This window comes from Bombina bombina, chromosome 2 (assembly GCF_027579735.1).
Source record: "Bombina bombina isolate aBomBom1 chromosome 2, aBomBom1.pri, whole genome shotgun sequence".
In the NCBI taxonomy this organism is placed as follows: Eukaryota; Metazoa; Chordata; class Amphibia; order Anura; family Bombinatoridae; genus Bombina; species Bombina bombina.
This window is the reverse complement of record NC_069500.1, coordinates 1,349,961,786-1,349,986,659: the sequence shown is the minus strand read 5'-3', so window position 1 is coordinate 1,349,986,659 and position 24,874 is coordinate 1,349,961,786. Positions and strand designations below refer to the sequence as shown.

The window sequence follows — 24,874 nt, the reverse complement described above, 5'->3', positions numbered from 1 at the left end:
ACTTATGAGGGTGACACTAACCAACAGCAATCACACATCTGCTTCTCACACTACAATACCGCTTGTAAGATGTTTCTTTAACAAATGGCGGGAGCTTGAACATCTATCTAATGTTAACAATTCATATACGAGAGCTCTGCGATTGTAACTAGACCCCGCTTTATTTTTGCTTCCCATCAAGTATAAAGACCGTAGAACGTGGAGATTATTTTATGAATTGTCTTTTGGTTGGACTGTATCCTTCAGGTTGGCCTTTGACCGCCCCACTGCAGTCATCTTTATACAATACTTGTCCATAACCGTCATGGACGTGCATGATGCTCACGCTGTGCATTTAAAGACACCAAAATCATAAATATGGGGAAAAGATGTATTCCTACTTCAAGCAAACAGAACCGCACTTTACTGGCAGTAATATCAAGAAGATAGAAGCAAAGAAATTTGCTAAACTGATTGTGAACAGAATCTGGAATTTAAGATTGACATTTGTTAACTCCCCTAGGTTGCCATAGCCTTATTACTACATATATCAGGCCAGTGATGCTTGTCCATTCTACATGTATACACCAAATCATTTAACCAGGGCCCAAGTGCTGTGGGGGTCATAGCAGCCAGTCTATACCTAGGCATGTGCAGAAGGTGTACAATCCTTATGCAGCGGAGCCTTTTATTAGTGGAGAATGCAGGCCTATCTATCTTCAAAATCATTATAGAGAGCAGAATGTATATTATTACTATTGAGTTACCTTTTGTGGGGGTTGAGTAGGTCCACTACTGCATTTAACACAAGTTTTACAGAAATAGTATAATAATTAGCACATCTCCCAGCAGTATTAAACAATGGAAACCCGTTCTGCTAACAAAAAGTACCTGAAAGGTTCGGATTCGTGGACGTCTAACGCTGATCCTCGTATCCTCCCCTCCTTCAAGGCTTGTGCCAGGGCTTTCTCATCCACTAGACCACCCCGGGCTGTATTCACCAGGAATGCCCCCTGTCTCATCTGTATTTAAGACATTTCATAGAAAAATGTCAAAAGTAAAGAAAGAGTTATCTACATATCCAATTAATAACCAGCTTAGACAACATAAGCAATAGCACACACACAGTATATTGTCCTTATTTTAACAGTACATGTTTTTAAAAACAGCAGTAAAATCATGTATCAAAACCACAATGTATATAATATAATATATATATATACACACACACACATATATATATATATATATATTATACACATACACACACATATATATATATATATATATATATATATTATACACATACACACACATATATATATATATATATATATATATATATATATACATACATACATATCTTGGTTTACTGAGAATATCTAGCTATGCTTCACATGCACGTGCAGGGCAAAATGCTAGCATTAAAACAGTGATAACTTTTAATAGAAACATTTTTGCGAAGGCATGTATATTGCAAATATGTTTCTATTAAAAGATTTAATTCATTTATGTACATTTAAATTTTGATCGGGATGTCCCTTTAAACATCACATTCTATTAAGCACAAAAAATATGTGCCACTTTCAATCTTAGGGAATAATTGTATAATATAGATATGTGGCAGGGTAAAGTTCGGAAAAAAGTGTGCACTTCCAATTCTCAGGATTGGTAAACCCACAGTTTGCAGACAAATTACAGGAATGAAAATATATTGCAATTAAAAATGTTATACTACTATATAGATATGCACACATACAGTATGTATATGTAGTATAACTGAGCAGTGTTGTTTAAGCACTAGCAAACATTTACTTTAGTTTGTGCATTGCTACTGTGTAACATTTTGGCACCTGGTGAATGAAACAATTTATCACATAACCGTAGTCAGGTGTTTATAGATGCATAAAGTAATTATAAAACACAATAGAAACAGAACCACCCATTTGGCACACCTGAAAAAGAAATAATTATTGTATATATCAGTCATCAGACCACAGTGAGCAAATGAGAATAATAAAACATAACTCATTTCTAATACATTAAAATCAGTGCCCAAAGAGCACAAATACACACACTATAAAACATAACTCATTACTAATACATTAAAATCAGTGCCCAAAGAGCACACACACACACACTATAAAACATAACTCATTACTAATACATTAAATTCAGTGCCCAAAGAGCACGCACACACACGCACACACTATAAAACATAACTTATTTCTAATACATTAAAATCAGTGCCCAAAGAGCACAAATACACACACTATAAAACATAACTCATTACTAATACATTAAAATCAGTGCCCAAAGAGCACACACACACTATAAAACATAACTCATTACTAATACATTAAAATCAGTGCCCAAAGAGCACAAATACACACACTATAAAACATAACTCATTACTAATACATTAAAATCAGTGCCCAAAAGGCACAAATACACACACTATAAAACATAACTCATTTCTAATACATTAAAATCAGTGCCCAAAGAGCACACACACACTATAAAACATAACTCATTACTAATACATTAAAATCAGTGCCCAAAGAGCACACACACACTATAAAACATAACTCATTACTAATACATTAAAATCAGTGCCCAAAGAGCACACACACACTATAAAACATAACTCATTACTAATACATTAAAATCAGTGCCCAAAAGGCACAAATACACACACTATAAAACATAACTCATTACTAATACATTAAAATCAGTGCCCAAAAGGCACAAATACACACACTATAAAACATAACTCATTACTAATACATTAAAATCAGTGCCCAAAAGGCACAAATACACACACTATAAAACATAACTCATTACTAATACATTAAAATCAGTGCCCAAAAGGCACAAATACACACACACACACTATAAAACATAACTTATTTCTAATACATTAAAATCAGTGCCCAAAGAGCACAAATACACACACACACACGCACTATAAAACATAACTTATTTCTAATACATTAAAATCAGTGCCCAAAGAGCACAAATACACACACTATAAAACATAACTCATTACTAATACATTAAAATCAGTGCCCAAAGAGCACAAATACACACACTATAAAACATAACTCATTACTAATACATTAAAATCAGTGCCCAAAGAGCACAAATACACACACTATAAAACATAACTCATTACTAATACATTAAAATCAGTGCCCAAAAGGCACACACACACACGCACACACTATAAAACATAACTCATTACTAATACATTAAAATCAGTGCCCAAAAGGCACACACACACACGCACACACTATAAAACATAACTTATTTCTAATACATTAAAATCAGTGCCTAAAGAGCACAAATACACACACTATAAAACATAACTCATTACTAATACATTAAAATCAGTGCCCAAAAGGCACAAATACACACACTATAAAACATAACTCATTACTAATACATTAAAATCAGTGCCCAAAGAGCACAAATACACACACACACACACACACTATAAAACATAACTTATTTCTAATACATTAAAATCAGTGCCCAAAGAGCACAAATACACACACTATAAAACATAACTTATTTCTAATACATTAAAATCAGTGCCCAAAGAGCACAAATACACACACTATAAAACATAACTTATTTCTAATACATTAAAATCAGTGCCCAAAGAGCACACACACACACACACACTATAAAACATAACTCATTACTAATACATTAAAATCAGTGCCCAAAGAGCACAAATACACACACTATAAAACATAACTCATTACTAATACATTAAAATCAGTGCCCAAAAGGCACACACACACACACACAAACACACACACACACTATAAAACATAACTTATTTCTAATACATTAAAATCAGTGCCCAAAAGGCACACAAACACACGCACACACTATAAAACATAACTCATTTCTAATACATTAAAATCAGTGCCCAAAGAGCACAAATACACACACTATAAAACATAACTCATTTCTAATACATTAAAATCAGTGCCCAAAGAGCACAAATACACACACTATAAAACATAACTCATTTCTAATACATTAAAATCAGTGCCCAAAGAGCACAAATACACACACTATAAAACATAACTCATTACTAATACATTAAAATCAGTGCCCAAAAGGCACAAATACACACACACACACACTATAAAACATAACTCATTACTAATACATTAAAATCAGTGCCCAAAGAGCACAAATACACACACTATAAAACATAACTTATTTCTAATACATTAAAATCAGTGCCCAAAAGGCACACACACACACACACACACTATAAAACATAACTTATTACTAATACATTAAAATCAGTGCCCAAAGAGCACACACACACACACTATAAAACATAACTAATTTCTAATACATTAAAATCAGTGCCCAAAGAGCACAAATACACACACTATAAAACATAACTAATTTCTAATACATTAAAATCAGTGCCTAAAGAGCACAAATACACACACTATAAAACATAACTCATTACTAATACATTCAAATCAGTGCCCAAAAGGCACAAATACACACACTATAAAACATAACTCATTACTAATACATTAAAATCAGTGCCCAAAGAGCACAAATACACACACACACACACTATAAAACATAACTCATTACTAATAAATTAAAATCAGTGCCCAAAGAGCACAAATACACACACTATAAAACATAACTTATTTCTAATACATTAAAATCAGTGCCCAAAGAGCACAAATACACACACTATAAAACATAACTCATTACTAATACATTAAAATCAGTGCCCAAAAGGCACAAATACACACACACACACTATAAAACATAACTTATTTCTAATACATTAAAATCAGTGCCCAAAGAGCACAAATACACACACACACGCACTATAAAACATAACTTATTTCTAATACATTAAAATCAGTGCCCAAAGAGCACAAATACACACACTATAAAACATAACTCATTACTAATACATTAAAATCAGTGCCCAAAGAGCACAAATACACACACTATAAAACATAACTCATTACTAATACATTAAAATCAGTGCCCAAAGAGCACAAATACACACACTATAAAACATAACTCATTACTAATACATTAAAATCAGTGCCCAAAGAGCACAAATACACACACTATAAAACATAACTCATTACTAATACATTAAAATCAGTGCCCAAAAGGCACACACACACACACGCACACACTATAAAACATAACTCATTACTAATACATTAAAATCAGTGCCCAAAAGGCACACACACACACGCACACACTATAAAACATAACTTATTTCTAATACATTAAAATCAGTGCCCAAAGAGCACAAATACACACACTATAAAACATAACTTATTTCTAATACATTAAAATCAGTGCCCAAAAGGCACACACACACACACACACACACACACACTATAAAACATAACTCATTACTAATACATTAAAATCAGTGCCCAAAGAGCACAAATACACACACTATAAAACATAACTCATTTCTAATACATTAAAATCAGTGCCCAAAGAGCACTAATACACACACTATAAAACATAACTCATTACTAATACATTAAAATCAGTGCCTAAAGAGCACAAATACACACACTATAAAACATAACTCATTACTAATACATTAAAATCAGTGCCCAAAAGGCACAAATACACACACTATAAAACATAACTCATTACTAATACATTAAAATCAGTGCCCAAAGAGCACAAATACACACACACACACACTATAAAACATAACTTATTTCTAATACATTAAAATCAGTGCCCAAAGAGCACAAATACACACACTATAAAACATAACTTATTTCTAATACATTAAAATCAGTGCCCAAAGAGCACAAATACACACACTATAAAACATAACTTATTTCTAATACATTAAAATCAGTGCCCAAAGAGCACACACACACACACACTATAAAACATAACTCATTACTAATACATTAAAATCAGTGCCCAAAGAGCACAAATACACACACTATAAAACATAACTCATTACTAATACATTAAAATCAGTGCCCAAAAGGCACACACACACACACACACACTATAAAACATAACTTATTTCTAATACATTAAAATCAGTGCCCAAAAGGCACACACACACACGCACACACTATAAAACATAACTCATTTCTAATACATTAAAATCAGTGCCCAAAGAGCACAAATACACACACTATAAAACATAACTCATTTCTAATACATTAAAATCAGTGCCCAAAGAGCACAAATACACACACTATAAAACATAACTCATTTCTAATACATTAAAATCAGTGCCCAAAGAGCACAAATACACACACTATAAAACATAACTCATTACTAATACATTAAAATCAGTGCCCAAAAGGCACAAATACACACACACACACACTATAAAACATAACTCATTACTAATACATTAAAATCAGTGCCCAAAGAGCACAAATACACACACTATAAAACATAACTTATTTCTAATACATTAAAATCATTGCCCAAAAGGCACACACACACACACACACACACTATAAAACATAACTTATTACTAATACATTAAAATCAGTGCCCAAAGAGCACACACACACACACTATAAAACATAACTAATTTCTAATACATTAAAATCAGTGCCCAAAGAGCACAAATACACACACTATAAAACATAATTAATTTCTAATACATTAAAATCAGTGCCTAAAGAGCACAAATACACACACTATAAAACATAACTCATTACTAATACATTAAAATCAGTGCCCAAAAGGCACAAATACACACACAATAAAACATAACTCATTACTAATACATTAAAATCAGTGCCCAAAGAGCACAAATACACACACACACACACTATAAAACATAACTCATTACTAATAAATTAAAATCAGTGCCCAAAGAGCACAAATACACACACTATAAAACATAACTTATTTCTAATACATTAAAATCAGTGCCCAAAGAGCACAAATACACACTATAAAACATAACTTATTTCTAATACATTAAAATCAGTGCCTAAAGAGCACAAATACACACACTATAAAACATAACTCATTACTAATACATTAAAATCAGTGCCCAAAAGGCACAAATACACACACTATAAAACATAACTCATTACTAATACATTAAAATCAGTGCCCAAAAGGCACAAATACACACACACACACACACTATAAAACATAACTCATTACTAATTCATTAAAATCAGTGCCCAAAGAGCACAAATACACACACTATAAAACATAACTTATTTCTAATACATTAAAATCATTGCCCAAAAGGCACACACACACACACACACACACACACTATAAAACATAACTTATTACTAATACATTAAAATCAGTGCCCAAAGAGCACACACACACACACTATAAAACATAACTAATTTCTAATACATTAAAATCAGTGCCCAAAGAGCACAAATACACACACTATAAAACATAACTAATTTCTAATACATTAAAATCAGTGCCTAAAGAGCACAAATACACACACTATAAAACATAACTCATTACTAATACATTAAAATCAGTGCCCAAAAGGCACAAATACACACACTATAAAACATAACTCATTACTAATACATTAAAATCAGTGCCCAAAGAGCACAAATACACACACACACACACACTATAAAACATAACTCATTACTAATAAATTAAAATCAGTGCCCAAAGAGCACAAATACACACACTATAAAACATAACTTATTTCTAATACATTAAAATCAGTGCCCAAAGAGCACAAATACACACACTATAAAACATAACTCATTACTAATACATTAAAATCAGTGCCCAAAGAGCACAAATACACACACACACACACTATAAAACATAACTCATTACTAATACATTAAAATCAGTGCCCAAAGAGCACAAATACACACACTATAAAACATAACTTATTTCTAATACATTAAAATCAGTGCCCAAAGAGCACAAATACACACTATAAAACATAACTTATTTCTAATACATTAAAATCAGTGCCCAAAGAGCACAAATACACACACTATAAAACATAACTTATTTCTAATACATTAAAATCAGTGCCCAAAGAGCGCACACACACACACACACACACACACTATAAAACATAACTTATTTCTAATACATTAAAATCAGTGCGCAAAGAGCACAAATACACACACTATAAAACATAACTTATTTCTAATACATTAAAATCAGTGCCCAAAGAGCACAAATACACACACTATAAAACATAACTTATTTCTAATACATTAAAATCAGTGCCCAAAGAGCACAAATACACACACTATAAAACATAACTTATGTCTAATACATTAAAATCAGTGCCCAAAGAGCACACACACACACACACACACACACACACTATAAAACATAACTGATTTCTAATACATTAAAATCAGTGCCCAAAGAGCACAAATACACACACTATAAAACATAACTTATTTCTAATACATTAAAATCAGTGCCCAAAGAGCACAAATACACACACTATAAAACATAACTCATTACTAATACATTAAAATCAGTGCCCAAAGAGCACACACACACACACACACACACTATAAAACATAACTCATTACTAATACATTAAAATCAGTGCCCAAAGAGCACAAATACACACACTATAAAACATAACTTATTTCTAATACATTAAAATCAGTGCCCAAAAGGCACACACACACACACACACTATAAAACATAACTTATTACTAATACATTAAAATCAGTGCCCAAAGAGCACAAATACACGCACTATAAAACATAACTAATTTCTAATACATTAAAATCAGTGCCCAAAGAGCACAAATACACACACTATAAAACATAACTCATTACTAATACATTAAAATCAGTGCCCAAAAGGCACAAATACACACACTATAAAACATAACTCATTACTAATACATTAAAATCAGTGCCCAAAGAGCACAAATACACACACTATAAAACATAACTCATTACTAATACATTAAAATCAGTGCCCAAAAGGCACAAATACACACACTATAAAACATAACTCATTACTAATACATTAAAATCAGTGCCCAAAGAGCACAAATACACACACACACACACACACTATAAAACATAACTTATTTCTAATACATTAAAATCAGTGCCCAAAGAGCACAAATACACACACTATAAAACATAACTTATTTCTAATACATTAAAAGCAGTGCCCAAAGAGCACAAATACACACACTATAAAACATAACTTATTTCTAATACATTAAAATCAGTGCCCAAAGAGCACACACACACACACACTATAAAACATAACTCATTACTAATACATTAAAATCAGTGCCCAAAGAGCACAAATACACACACTATAAAACATAACTCATTACTAATACATTAAAATCAGTGCCCAAAAGGCACAAATACACACACTATAAAACATAACTCATTTCTAATACATTAAAATCAGTGCCCAAAGAGCACAAATACACACACTATAAAACATAACTCATTTCTAATACATTAAAATCAGTGCCCAAAGAGCACAAATACACACACTATAAAACATAACTCATTTCTAATACATTAAAATCAGTGCCCAAAGAGCACAAATACACACACTATAAAACATAACTTATTTCTAATACATTAAAATCAGTGCCCAAAAGGCACAAATACACACACACACACACACACTATAAAACATAACTCATTACTAATACATTAAAATCAGTGCCCAAAGAGCACAAATACACACACTATAAAACATAACTTATTTCTAATACATTAAAATCAGTGCCCAAAAGGCACACACACACACACACACACACACACACACACACTATAAAACATAACTTATTACTAATACATTAAAATCAGTGCCCAAAGAGCACAAATACACGCACTATAAAACATAACTAATTTCTAATACATTAAAATCAGTGCCCAAATAGCACAAATACACACACTATAAAACATAACTAATTTCTAATACATTAAAATCAGTGCCTAAAGAGCACAAATACACACACTATAAAACATAACTCATTACTAATACATTAAAATCAGTGCCCAAAAGGCACAAATACACACACTATAAAACATAACTCATTACTAATACATTAAAATCAGTGCCCAAAGAGCACAAATACACACACACACACACTATAAAACCTAACTCATTACTAATACATTAAAATCCGTGCCCAAAGAGCACAAATACACACACTATAAAACATAACTTATTTCTAATACATTAAAATCAGTGCCCAAAGAGCACAAATACACACACTATAAAACATAACTCATTTCTAATACATTAAAATCAGTGCCCAAAGAGCACACACACACACACACACACACACACACACACTATAAAACATAACTTATTTCTAATACATTAAAATCAGTGCCCAAAGAGCACAAATACACACACTATAAAACATAACTTATTTCTAATACATTAAAATCAGTGCCCAAAGAGCACAAATACACACACTATAAAACATAACTTATTTCTAATACATTAAAATCAGTGCCCAAAGAGCACAAATACACACACTATAAAACATAACTTATGTCTAATACATTAAAATCAGTGCCCAAAGAGCACACACACACACTATAAAACATAACTTATTTCTAATACATTAAAATCAGTGCCCAAAGAGCACAAATACACACACTATAAAACATAACTTATTTCTAATACATTAAAATCAGTGCCCAAAGAGCACAAATACACACACTATAAAACATAACTCATTACTAATACATTAAAATCAGTGCCCAAAGAGCACACACACACACACACACACTATAAAACATAACTCATTACTAATACATTAAAATCAGTGCCCAAAGAGCACAAATACACACACTATAAAACATAACTCATTGCTAATACATTAAAATCAGTGCCCAAAGAGCACAAATACACACACTATAAAACATAACTCATTACTAATACATTAAAATCAGTGCCCAAAAGGCACACACACACACACACACACACACACTATAAAACATAACTTATTTCTAATACATTAAAATCAGTGCCCAAAAGGCACACGCACACACTATAAAACATAACTCATTTCTAATACATTAAAATCAGTGCCCAAAGAGCACAAATACACGCACTATAAAACATAACTAATTTCTAATACATTAAAATCAGTGCCCAAAAGGCACACACACACACTATAAAACATAACTTATTTCTAATACATTAAAATCAGTGCCCAAAAGGCACACACACACACACACACACACACACTATAAAACATAACTTATTACTAATACATTAAAATCAGTGCCCAAAGAGCACAAATACACGCACTATAAAACATAACTAATTTCTAATACATTAAAATCAGTGCCCAAAGAGCACAAATACACACACTATAAAACATAACTAATTTCTAATACATTAAAATCAGTGCCTAAAGAGCACAAATACACACACTATAAAACATAACTCATTACTAATACATTAAAATCAGTGCCCAAAAGGCACAAATACACACACTATAAAACATAACTCATTACTAATACATTAAAATCAGTGCCCAAAGAGCACAAATACACACACACACACACTATAAAACATAACTCATTACTAATACATTAAAATCAGTGCCCAAAGAGCACAAATACACACACTATAAAACATAACTTATTTCTAATACATTAAAATCAGTGCCCAAAGAGCACAAATACACACACTATAAAACATAACTTATTTCTAATACATTAAAATCAGTGCCCAAAGAGAACACACACACACACACACACACACACACACACACTATAAAACATAACTTATTTCTAATACATTAAAATCAGTGCCCAAAGAGCACAAATACACACACTATAAAACATAACTTATTTCTAATACATTAAAATCAGTGCCCAAAGAGCACAAATACACACACTATAAAACATAACTCATTACTAATACATTAAAATCAGTGCCCAAAGAGCACACACACACACACACTATAAAACATAACTCATTACTAATACATTAAAATCAGTGCCCAAAGAGCACAAATACACACACTATAAAACATAACTCATTACTAATACATTAAAATCAGTGCCCAAAAGGCACACACACACACACACTATAAAAAATAACTTATTTCTAATACATTAAAATCAGTGCCCAAAAGGCACACACACACACGCACACACTATAAAACATAACTCATTTCTAATACATTAAAATCAGTGCCCAAAGAGCACAAATACACACACTATAAAACATAACTCATTTCTAATACATTAAAATCAGTGCCCAAAGAGCACAAATACACACACTATAAAACATAACTCATTTCTAATACATTAAAATCAGTGCCCAAAGAGCACAAATACACACACTATAAAACATAACTCATTACTAATACATTAAAATCAGTGCCCAAAGAGCACACACACACACACACACACTATAAAACATAACTCATTACTAATACATTAAAATCAGTGCCCAAAGAGCACAAATACACACACTATAAAACATAACTCATTGCTAATACATTAAAATCAGTGCCCAAAGAGCACAAATACACACACTATAAAACATAACTCATTACTAATACATTAAAATCAGTGCCCAAAAGGCACACACACACACACACACACACTATAAAACATAACTTATTTCTAATACATTAAAATCAGTGCCCAAAAGGCACACACTATAAAACATAACTCATTTCTAATACATTAAAATCAGTGCCCAAAGAGCACAAATACACGCACTATAAAACATAACTAATTTCTAATACATTAAAATCAGTGCCCAAAAGGCACACACACACACTATAAAACATAACTTATTTCTAATACATTAAAATCAGTGCCCAAAAGGCACACACACACACACACACACACACACTATAAAACATAACTTATTACTAATACATTAAAATCAGTGCCCAAAGAGCACAAATACACGCACTATAAAACATAACTAATTTCTAATACATTAAAATCAGTGCCCAAAGAGCACAAATACACACACTATAAAACATAACTAATTTCTAATACATTAAAATCAGTGCCTAAAGAGCACAAATACACACACTATAAAACATAACTCATTACTAATACATTAAAATCAGTGCCCAAAAGGCACAAATACACACACTATAAAACATAACTCATTACTAATACATTAAAATCAGTGCCCAAAGAGAACACACACACACACACACACACACACACACTATAAAACATAACTTATTTCTAATACATTAAAATCAGTGCCCAAAGAGCACAAATACACACACTATAAAACATAACTTATTTCTAATACATTAAAATCAGTGCCCAAAGAGCACAAATATACACACTATAAAACATAACTCATTACTAATACATTAAAATCAGTGCCCAAAGAGCACACACACACACACACTATAAAACATAACTCATTACTAATACATTAAAATCAGTGCCCAAAGAGCACAAATACACACACTATAAAACATAACTCATTACTAATACATTAAAATCAGTGCCCAAAAGGCACACACACACACACACTATAAAAAATAACTTATTTCTAATACATTAAAATCAGTGCCCAAAAGGCACACACACACACGCACACACTATAAAACATAACTCATTTCTAATACATTAAAATCAGTGCCCAAAGAGCACAAATACACACACTATAAAACATAACTCATTTCTAATACATTAAAATCAGTGCCCAAAGAGCACAAATACACACACTATAAAACATAACTCATTTCTAATACATTAAAATCAGTGCCCAAAGAGCACAAATACACACACTATAAAACATAACTCATTACTAATACATTAAAATCAGTGCCCAAAAGGCACAAATACACACACACACACTATAAAACATAACTCATTACTAATACATTAAAATCAGTGCCCAAAGAGCACAAATACACACACTATAAAACATAACCCATTACTAATACATTAAAATCAGTGCCCAAAAGGCACAAATACACACACACACACTATAAAACATAACTCATTACTAATACATTAAAATCAGTGCCCAAAGAGCACAAATACACACACTATAAAACATAACTTATTTCTAATACATTAAAATCAGTGCCCAAAAGGCACACACACACACACACTATAAAACATAACTTATTACTAATACATTAAAATCAGTGCCCAAAGAGCACAAATACACACACTATAAAACATAACTAATTTCTAATACATTAAAATCAGTGCCCAAAGAGCACAAATACACACACTATAAAACATAACTAATTTCTAATACATTAAAATCAGTGCCTAAAGAGCACAAATACACACACTATAAAACATAACTCATTACTAATAAATTAAAATCAGTGCCCAAAAGGCACAAATACACACACTATAAAACATAACTCATTACTAATACATTAAAATCAGTGCCCAAAGAGCACAAATACACACACTATAAAACATAACTCATTACTAATACATTAAAATCAGTGCCCAAAGAGCACAAATACACACTATAAAACATAACTTATTTCTAATACATTAAAATCAGTGCCCAAAGAGCACAAATACACACTATAAAACATAACTTATTTCTAATACATTAAAATCAGTGCCCAAAGAGCACAAATACACACACTATAAAACATAACTTATTCCTAATACATTAAAATCAGTGCCCAAAGAGCACAAATACACACACTATAAAACATAACTCATTACTAATACATTAAAATCAGTGCCCAAAGAGCACACACACACACACACTATAAAACATAACTCATTACTAATACATTAAAATCAGTGCCCAAAGAGCACACACACACACACACACACTATAAAACATAACTCATTACTAATACATTAAAATCAGTGCCCAAAAGGCACACACACACACACACTATAAAACATAACTCATTACTAATACATTAAAATCATTGCCCAAAGAGCACACACACACACACACTATAAAACATAACTCATTACTAATACATTAAAATCAGTGCCCAAAGAGCACACACACACACACACTATAAAACATAACTCATTACTAATACATTAAAATCAGTGCCCAAAAGGCACACACACACACACACACTATAAAACATAACTTATTTCTAATACATTAAAATCAGTGCCTAAAAGGCACAAATACACACACCATAAAAGAAAAAACCTACACACAAAAACTCCCCGCTCTGTAAAGACAAAGGGCCATATTTAACAAAGTCTGGAGGACTCCCCCATCTGCCCCGTCTGCCCGGCATTGCATCCCCGCATTTATCAATACACACTACAGCTAATATTGCAATGCCACCCCCTGCTTGCGCACAGCCAATCCTTATGGATTAAACTATTAAAGCCCAGCAGGGCAAATATATGGATAGGGCACTAAACAATCTCTCATCATTCCCCATGTCAATTATTTAAGAAGGCTTGATATTCCTGAGCCTCCTAGAAAAACAAATAAAGATACAAATCCAACAAACAACAAAAGTGGAGCAGAGACCGAAAATGCCTGACGCGCATTTTGCCTCTTGCTTTGTCAAAGGCATAGATGCATAAACTGTCTGCTGCTACAAAGACATAAATTACTGCACTTCTTATTGCTAAACAAAAAAAAAAGACATTTGTGCATAGCATATATGGTTTGCTAGCAAGTGACACCTGCAACACGACAAGTTATATTTCAGATCTAACACAAGAAAACCCACATATACACATTGCATATAGTTTACTATCTATAGTTCTACCTCATACTATACATATATATAATATACATCACATATATACATTCACACATGATCAATCTATATCCATCTATCTCTGGCTTTCTATCAGTTTATTTTTATTTGCACTCGTCTGATTAGTGCGACTGAAGTGTATATATAAATATATATATATATATATATATATATATATATATATATATAATGTATGTATACACACACACACACACACACACATTTGAGCCCTTTCCAGTTGAATACCTGAAAACAATTTTTATTCAATATTAATATTTATGTATTAATATTTATGTTACTGCAAATATTTTACATTCCAATGTTCTTCACATAGTATAAACTGTTCTATGTATTTTTATATAGATATCTGTATATTTCCATATATATTTATATATATTTTACAAAATCTAGCCTAGAATCGGGTATATCATGTGTTCAGTATCTATCTTGAAGTTGCAATTGTTATATACATAGCACCTTCCACAAAATATAAAAAGTAGATAGAGAGCGTGTGTAAAATATCTGTACAGTACGTTTTTGAAATCAGAAATTATATAATCATGTTACTGTGTTACAAAATATAATTATCACATAACACAGCCCCAATCAATGGTTTTAAAAACATTAGACTACAAATATAGTTCAGAACATTTTAATACATTTCTCCTTCTCTCTGTTTTTTTTACTGACTGTTGCTTAAGACATTTCCTATCAAAGCAACATGTGTAACGTAAGTTTCACTTACAAGAACTTTTTACATATTCCACTTCTGTTTTTAAATCTATATATTTCTTGCAATACATATTGATATCTAATTTCTCACTTAGTGTATGAGAGCTGTCAAGTTTAGCAAATAATATAACCATTCTATATAGACAGACAGAATCATTTAGGGAACCCTGGGTAATCACACTGAAGAGCGCTACTTGGTGCCTGACTGCAGAACAATACATAATCACTGAAGATGAGCCAGGGATATGTCAGGGCAGAACTGAATAAAACAACCTTATTTTGCAAGCCCAATATGTAGAATACATCTTTTGCAGTCAGTGCAGTATCTTTGCCGCAATACTAAAATAAACACCAGTGTTGCTGTAACATACTGGATTGTGTTAGTGGCTGTCAGACTTAGGGAATTTGGTAATTATGGGGGACAAATTTGCAGGGTTATGTGATAGATGTATTTAATTCTTTTAATAAATTAAGGACAACGGATTCAATTTGCGTATTGTATAAAAGATGCGTAATGTGCCAGGCAGGCATTTTTCTTAAAAAAACAAACAAAAAAAAACATAATGCAAGAAAAATAATTGACACAAAGGGGTCGATTTATCAAAGGCTTCTTCAAGAGAACCTGCAGTCCGTATTTATAAAGCAGCATTCATCAGACCGCTGCTGCCCCAGATCTTCGCCACCTCTCAGGTGGCGAATTTCAATCTCCCTGGTCTTGTCCCGGGGAGATTGATAGCTCCTGCCCGCGTGTGATTGGCTGTGCGTGGGTAGGGGGGGGCATTGCACAAGAGCACAAAATAGCATTGTTGTGCAATGCTGAATTCTGGCAGTGGAATTCAGCTCGCCAGAGGCGAGCTGCGGTGGACAGGGGCACATATGTATGCCCCTGTCCGCCGTAGCTTGATAAATCGACCCTAATGTATGAGCAGTACTTTATACTTTTAGCATATAAATTTAAAAAAGGGTTAAAACAAACATTTGGATTCTCTCTCGATCAAAAACAAAAACACCTAAGACATTACGTTTTTATAGTCCCACAAGTTATGACTGAGCAATTGCTAAATATGTATAACTAATCTCCAAAGGCAAACGCTTCTACACAAAGGTTCTCCCAAAAAGGGAACAACAAATGGATTAGCAATAATCAGAAGCAAACAATATAAATTTGGACATTGAAAATAAATTAATTTTCCTTCCAAAATGAAACGTGAATACTTCAACAAAATGTCACTTTATATGTGTCTGTTCCTGATCCCTTATTGAGCAAGGCAGATTCTCCCTTTGTCAGTCATGGCACATTCATCACTAGAAAACCTGGCACTAGGGCCAGAACAGAAAGTTTTCTCTTCTGAAGGACGTATTTGACATCTGGAGGATTAGCAGTAAATAAGAATACAAGCAGCAGAAGACTATCCGATTACTGCTACACTTGGAGTAGCACTTTGTGCATATACTGCCATCTCCTGGTCAGCAACCAGATTACTTAAAGCGACTTCAGTTTTATATTTATGCATCACAAATGTATCCAGTGCATTGCAAAAGCTTTGCATGCACAATAGTTTAAATAACAAACAAACAAACCAACCTTGAAAAGCCTCCTGAATGTTATTTTATTTTGCTGTGGCCAATTAGGGACAGATATAAACAAGCGCATCTACATATGAGTCAATCACTGTGCACCATGTAGGAGTTGGGGTTCTGCACTTTTTAGACAAATTTCAGGAAAAAAATATTTTCAGACAAATTACAAGAGAAACAAACATAATAAACAATGAACGTGTATTAGAAAGTTTTTCAGTTATGCAGAATTAAACATTTTGGGACAGATTACTAATGGTGCGCTAACAGTTGCGCACAAGCAAAAACTAAATTTATGCTTACCTGATAAATTACTTTCTTTTACGATATGACGAGTCCACGGATTTCATCCTTACTTGTGGGATATTAACATCCTGCTAACAAGAAGTGGCAAAGAGCACCACAGCAGAGCTGTATATATATAGCCTCTCCCCTTCCCCTCCACCCTCAGTCATTCGGCCGAAGGTTATAGGAAGAGAAAAGGCTAAAAAGGTGCAGAGATGACTGAAGTTTTCAAAAAATAAAATAAACCTGTCTTAAAATAACAGGGAGGGCAGTGGACTCGTCATATCGTAAAAGAAAGTAATTTATCAGGTAAGCATAAATTTAGTTTTATGACGAGTCCACGGATTTCATCCTTACTTGTGGGAAACCAATACCAAAGCAATAGGACACGGATGAAAGGGAGGGACAAGACAGGAACCTAAACGGAAGGCACCACATTGAAGAACCTTTCTCCCAAAGATAGCCTCAGAAGAAGCAAAAGTATCAAATTTGCAAAATTTGGAAAAAGTGTGAAGGGACAACCAAGTTGCAGCCTTACAAATCTGTTCCACAAATGCATAGTTTTTATAAGCCCATGTGGAAGCCACAGCCCTAGTAGAATGAGCCGTAATTCTTTCAGGAGGCTGCTGTCCAGCAGTCTCATATGCCAGGCGGATGATACTTCTCAGCCAAAAAAGAAAGAGAGGTAGCCGTAGCTTTCTGATCCCTACGCTTTCCAGAATAAACAATGAATAATGAAGATGACTGACAGAAATCCTTAGTTGCCTGTAAGTAAAACTTTAAGGCACGGACCACGTCCAAGTTATGTAACAGACGCTCCTTCTTAGAAGAAGGATTAGGACACAAGGAAGGAACAACAATTTCCTGATTAATATTCTTATTCAAAACAACCTTAGGAAGGAACCCAGGTTTGGTATGTAAAATCACCTTATCAGAATGAAATATGAGATAAGGCGAATCACACTGTAACGCTGAAAGCTCAGAAACTCTTCGAGCAGAAGAAATAGCAACCAAAAACCGAACTTTCCAAGATAATAGTTTATTATCTATGGAATGCATAGGTTCAAACGGAACCCCTTGCAGAACTCGAAGAACTAAATTCAAACTGCAGGGAGGAGTAATAGGTCTAAATACAGGCTTAATTCTAGATAGAGCCTGACAAAAAGACTGAAAATCCGATATATTTGCCAAACGTTTGTGAAACAGAATTGACAAAGCTGAAATGTGTCCCTTTAAGGAACTTGCTGATAACCCTTTCTCCAATCCTTCTTGGAGAAAAGACAAAATCCTAGGAATCCTAACCTTACTCCATGAGTAACCCTTGGATTTACACCAATTAAGATATTTACGCCATATCTTATGATAGATCTTTCTAGCCTGTATCAAAGTATTGATAACTGAATCAGAGAATCCTCGCTTCGATAAAATCAAGCGTTCAATCTCCACGTAGTCAGTTGCAGAGAAATTAGATTTGGATGTTGAAAAGGACCTTGAATGAGAAGGTCCTGTCTCAATGGAAGTATCCACGGTGGCAGAGAGGACATGTCCACTAGATCCGCATACCAAGTCCTGCGTGGCCACGCAGGCGCTATCAGGATTACTGAAGCTCTCTCCTGTTTGATTCGAGCAATCACGCGTGGGAGGAGAGGAAACGGCGGAAACACATAAGCTAGGCTGAACAACCAAGGTACTGCCAAGGCATCTATCAGTTCGGCCTGAGGATCCCTTGACCGGGATCCGTATCTTGGAAGCTTGGCATTCTGACGAGATGCCATCAAATCCAATTCCGGTCTGCCCCATCTGAGAATCAATGAGGCAAATACCTCCGGGTGAAGTTCCCACTCCCCCAGATGAAAAGTCTGTCGACTTAGAAAATCTGCTTCCCAGTTCTCTACCCCTGGGATGTAGATCGCTGACAGATGACAAGAGTGGGCCTCTGTCCAACTGATTATCTTGGATACTTCTATCATCGCTAAGGAACTCCTTTTTCCCCCCTGATGATTGACATATGCCACAGTCGTTATGTTGTCCGACTGGAATCTGATGAATATAGCCAAAGCCAACTGAGGCCACACCTGAAGCACATTGAAAAAACGTGTACTGTGCCTTTAAGAAAAGAAAAAGTGAACAATTTTTCCAAAATGCACAAAAAATGTTAAATTATTCCCAAATTTAACTTAATATCATTGGTTAATACAAAAATTACTGCACCCAGAAGCAAGGGCAGAAATAAGGCTTTAGAAGTACTTATATCAACATGTAGTCAAAAGATAGATAAAAATACCCTCTGCTGTGGCGCCTACCTGCCCCCAGGGAACTTCAAATCAAGTTTCCAACCCTTCAGACAAGCTACACAGTCCAGGAGCCACCGAGTTACTGTTTGCCGCTGCTAAGCCTGAAGAAATTGTGCCAAAATAGGCTCCGCCCCTTAAGGTCAAAAGTCAGAGTAGGCCCAAACAACACCACATGGGAATGCAGTTTTGCACTAAAGTAAAAATACAAACACAATATAACCCTCAAGCATAAAACCAATAAGTTTTAAGTGCCAAAAATAAAAACATAAAACATTGTTTTTTATATTGTCTCCCATGTCACATAATGCCCAAATATCAACTAATGATAAATATAAAATAGAGACTCCAGTAACATCCCTCTTATTAAAATAGGTTTTACTGCTTACCCCATTCCCATACAGGGAAATAATGCCAGCCATTTCTGATACACCAAGTCTCCTCAGAAAAAAAGGCTGCACATACCTTAATGCTGCTTGTAGCATGAACCGGTCTCCACACTGAAGATGTCTCATGGTTACCTTCAGAAGTCTTATGGGAACCAGCGTGGATCTTAGTTACAAATGCTAAGATCATCAAACCTCAGGGCAGAAATCTTCTTCCATATCCCCCTGAGGAAGAAACTAAAACTAACACCTCACTTTACCATGTCTTCCTAGTATAACACAGGCAAAGAGAATGACTGAGGGTGGAGGGGAAGGGGCTATATATACAGCTCTGCTGTGGTGCTCTTTGCCACTTCCTGTTAGCAGGAGGTTAATATCCCACAAGGATGAAATCCGTGGACTCGTCATATCTTTGTAAAAGGGGTTTATTGTGGCTGTTCGCGTGGGTCTAATGTAGCTCTCGTATTACAAGTTGAAATTAAACATGATCAATTGAGCGCAATTGAAGTTAACGAGCGTCGGGATATTGCATCCTCAGAGCCCTGGTTAACCGTTTCGCAAAACAAAAAAAGTGTCCCAAAACACATCATAACACTAATAAAAATAATTTTTAAAAAAATGCACAATTCCTTAGAAAAGTTTCCATTTTCTTATCCATAGGCTCTCTTAAAGAAGAACTATCCTCCAGAGGGATAGTAGTACACTTATCCAGTGTAGAAATAGCACCATCAACCTTAGGGATGGGGCCCCACAAATCTAATTGAGAGTCAGGGACCGGAAATCATTTTTTAAAAGTAGACAAGGGGGAAAATTAAGTTCCTATTCTTTCCCATTCGTTACTAATAATGTTTGCCATCTTAACTGGCAAAGGAAAAGTCAGAGGGACCTTCCTGTCTTCATAAACCCTGTCTCATTTAGGGATCTTAGGTTCCCCAGGGAGTTTAGCCTCTGGAACCTATAGCGTAGACACAACCTCCTTAAATAAAAAACGCAGATGCTCAATTTTAAATCTAAAGGAGGGTTCCTCTGCTGAAGAAGGTTTAGAAACTGAAGTTTCCGACTCAAAAAGTTCACCCTCTGAAGCTACAGGGATTAACTCATCCTCGGATAGCTGGGACATAGTAGCTCTAGGTCAGGAGAACTATGTTAAACCTTTTCGCTTACATTTGCTAGAGGGAGGTAAGGCACTCAGCGCCGCAGACACCGCCGATTGTAACTGCGCGGTAAAGTCCGCAGGAAAAAAGCCCCCTCCAGATGGAGGATTAGTTGAGCCGCGGGGAACTGCATGTGGAGCGGGTAGTGTAGAAAGGGTAGTAATCTCTCAGGACACAGATTCCTGAGCGGTAGACGGCTCAGAGGGGCTAATAGCACTATGAGTATTAGCAGGCTTGTCTCCCTTCTTAGATTTTAGAACAGTGCTTAGGCAAATGCAACAAAATAGAGCAGGCAGGCAAACCACGGCCTCCTCACAATATAAACAGGAATTATTCATCAGTACAGAAGGAGCATAAACTTCTAATGTAGTATCAGAGTCCTCCATAGCTAATATATATCCACAGAAGGACAAAAAAGAACGCTTTTATTAAAAAAAAACTGAATTTATGCTTACCTGATAAATTTCTTTCTCTTGCGATGTATCGAGTCCACGGATTCATCCATACTTGTGGGATATTCTCCTTCCTAAGAGGAAGTGGCAAAGAGAGCACCCACAGCAGAGCTGTCTATATAGCTCCTCCCTTAGCTCCAACCCCCAGTCATTCGACCGAAGGCTAGGAAGAAAAAGGAGAAACTATAGGGTGCAGAGGTGACTGAAGTTTTTTAAAAAAAAAATATATACTACCTGTCTTAAACAGAAAGGGCGGGCCGTGGACTCGATACATCGCAAGAGAAAGAAATTTATCAGGTAAGCATAAATTCTCTTGCAAGATGTATCGAGTCCACGGATTCATCCATACTTGTGGGATACCAATACCAAAGCTTTAGGACACGGATGAAGGGAGGGACAAGACAGGTACCTTAAAAGGAACGCACCACTGCTTGTAGAACCTTTCTCCCAAAATTAGCCTCCGAAGAAGCAAAAGTATTGAATTTGGAAAATTTGGAAAAAGTATGAAGCGAAGACCAAGTCGCCGCCTTACAAATCTGTTCAACAGAAGCCTCATTTTTTAAAGCCCATGTGGAAGCCACTGCTCTTGTAGAATGAGCAGTAATCCTTTCAGGAGGCTGCTGGCCAGCAGTCTCATAAGCCAAACGGATGATGCTTTTCAGCCAAAAAGAAAGAGGTAGCCGTAGCCTTTTGGCCTCTCCGCTTACCAGAATAAACCACAAACAATGAAGATGTTTGACGGAAATATTTGGTTGCTTGTAAGTAGAACTTTAAAGCACGAACCACATCAAGATTGTGCAACAGACGTTTCTTCTTTGAAGAAGGATTAGGACACAGCGAAGGAACAACAATTTTCTGATTGATATTCCTATTAGAAACAACCTTAGGAAGGAAACCAGGTTTGGTACGCAAAACCACCTTATCTGCATGGAAAACAAGATAAGGTGAGTCACACTGTAAAGCAGATAGCTCAGAAACTCTTCAAGCCGAAGAGATAGCTACTAAAAACAGAACTTTCCAAGATAGAAGCTTAATATCCATGGAATGCATAGGTTCAAACGAAAATCTGCCAGACGCTTGTGTAAAAGAATAGACAAAGCAGAAATCTGTCCTTTTAAGGAGCTAGCTGATAAACCCTTCTCCAATCCTTCTTGGAGAAACGACAATATTCTAGGAATCCTAATCTTACTCCATGAGTAACCCTTGGATTCACACCATTAAAGATATTTCTGCCAGTGTGGGAGGAGAGGAAACGGTGGAAATACATAGGCCAGATTGAAGGACCAGGGCACTGCTAGAGCATCTATCAGTACCGCCTGGGGATCCCGGGACCTGGACCCGTAACAAGGGAGCTTGGCGTTCTGACGGGACGCCATCAGATCCAATTCTGGTGTGCCCCATTGCTGAGTCAGCTGGGCAAATACTTCCGGATGGAGCTCCCACACTCCAACCCCATTTCTACCGCGTCTATCAGAGTCCCTAAGAAGGAAACTCTTGTGAGAGGGAAGAGAGAACTCTTTTTTTTTTTTTTTTTTTTAAATATTGTTTTTTATTGAACAATTTTCAAGTTTACAACAAAATAAGAGAAAGAGGGAAAGGGAGGGGGGGGAAAATAAATAAAATTCCAAATAGACAAGTAAAATTAAGAACATTATGAAGAAGGGACAAGACGGTATGAGTCATCACAACAATTTTTAGGATTGTAGTAAAACAATTAATTAATTATCAGCCGGGTAGAGGCTAGTAGGACAATTGACAGCAAGTGCGCTAAGGCGAGTACAAAGATGGAGGTGAAGGCGGAGACAGTGTTAGGAAGGAGACAGAAAAGGGAGAAGTGAGAGGGGAGGTTACAGGTGCTAGTGCTGGGGTCTCAGTGGGTTTATGGTTTCCCAATAAAACTTGACAAGGTGGTAGTGTGTCATCCTGTTATTTTTAAAATAATAGTACTCCTCTAGGTGGATTAACTCTTGTGTTCGCGCCTTCCAGGTCTCTATTGTGGGAACTATTTCTGTTTTCCAAGCCCTAGCTATAAGGGATTTCGCTCCATTCAAACATATCTGGAGGAGATGTGCGCGGAGTTTACAGGGCTGTTTGGGTGTGTCGTTGAATAGTACCATGGCGGGTGTAATTACAAACGGTGTATCAAATAATGGAGCTACAAATCGTCGCAGGGCCCGCCAAAAGGCCCGCAGCTTAGGGCAGGACCACCATATATGGGTCATGTGACCAACGCCTCCACAGCTCCTCCAACATCCAGAAGGGGAACCAGGATAAATGCGGGAGAGCCTCAACGGTGTTAAGTACCACCTG

General features: G+C 34.9%; 1 protein-coding gene across 10 annotated transcripts in view; it reads right to left on the bottom strand.

Annotated features, from left to right (window-relative positions):
* Positions 1-24,874, bottom strand: part of CTBP1 (C-terminal binding protein 1) — a 232,545-nt gene that overhangs the window by 8,379 nt on the left and 199,292 nt on the right. For all 10 annotated transcript variants that reach the window (XM_053704241.1, XM_053704242.1, XM_053704251.1 and 7 more), the window contains one exon: positions 871-1,001. In XM_053704241.1, coding sequence (XP_053560216.1) covers positions 871-1,001 — 131 coding nt within the window. The remainder of the gene's footprint in view (positions 1-870; positions 1,002-24,874) is intronic.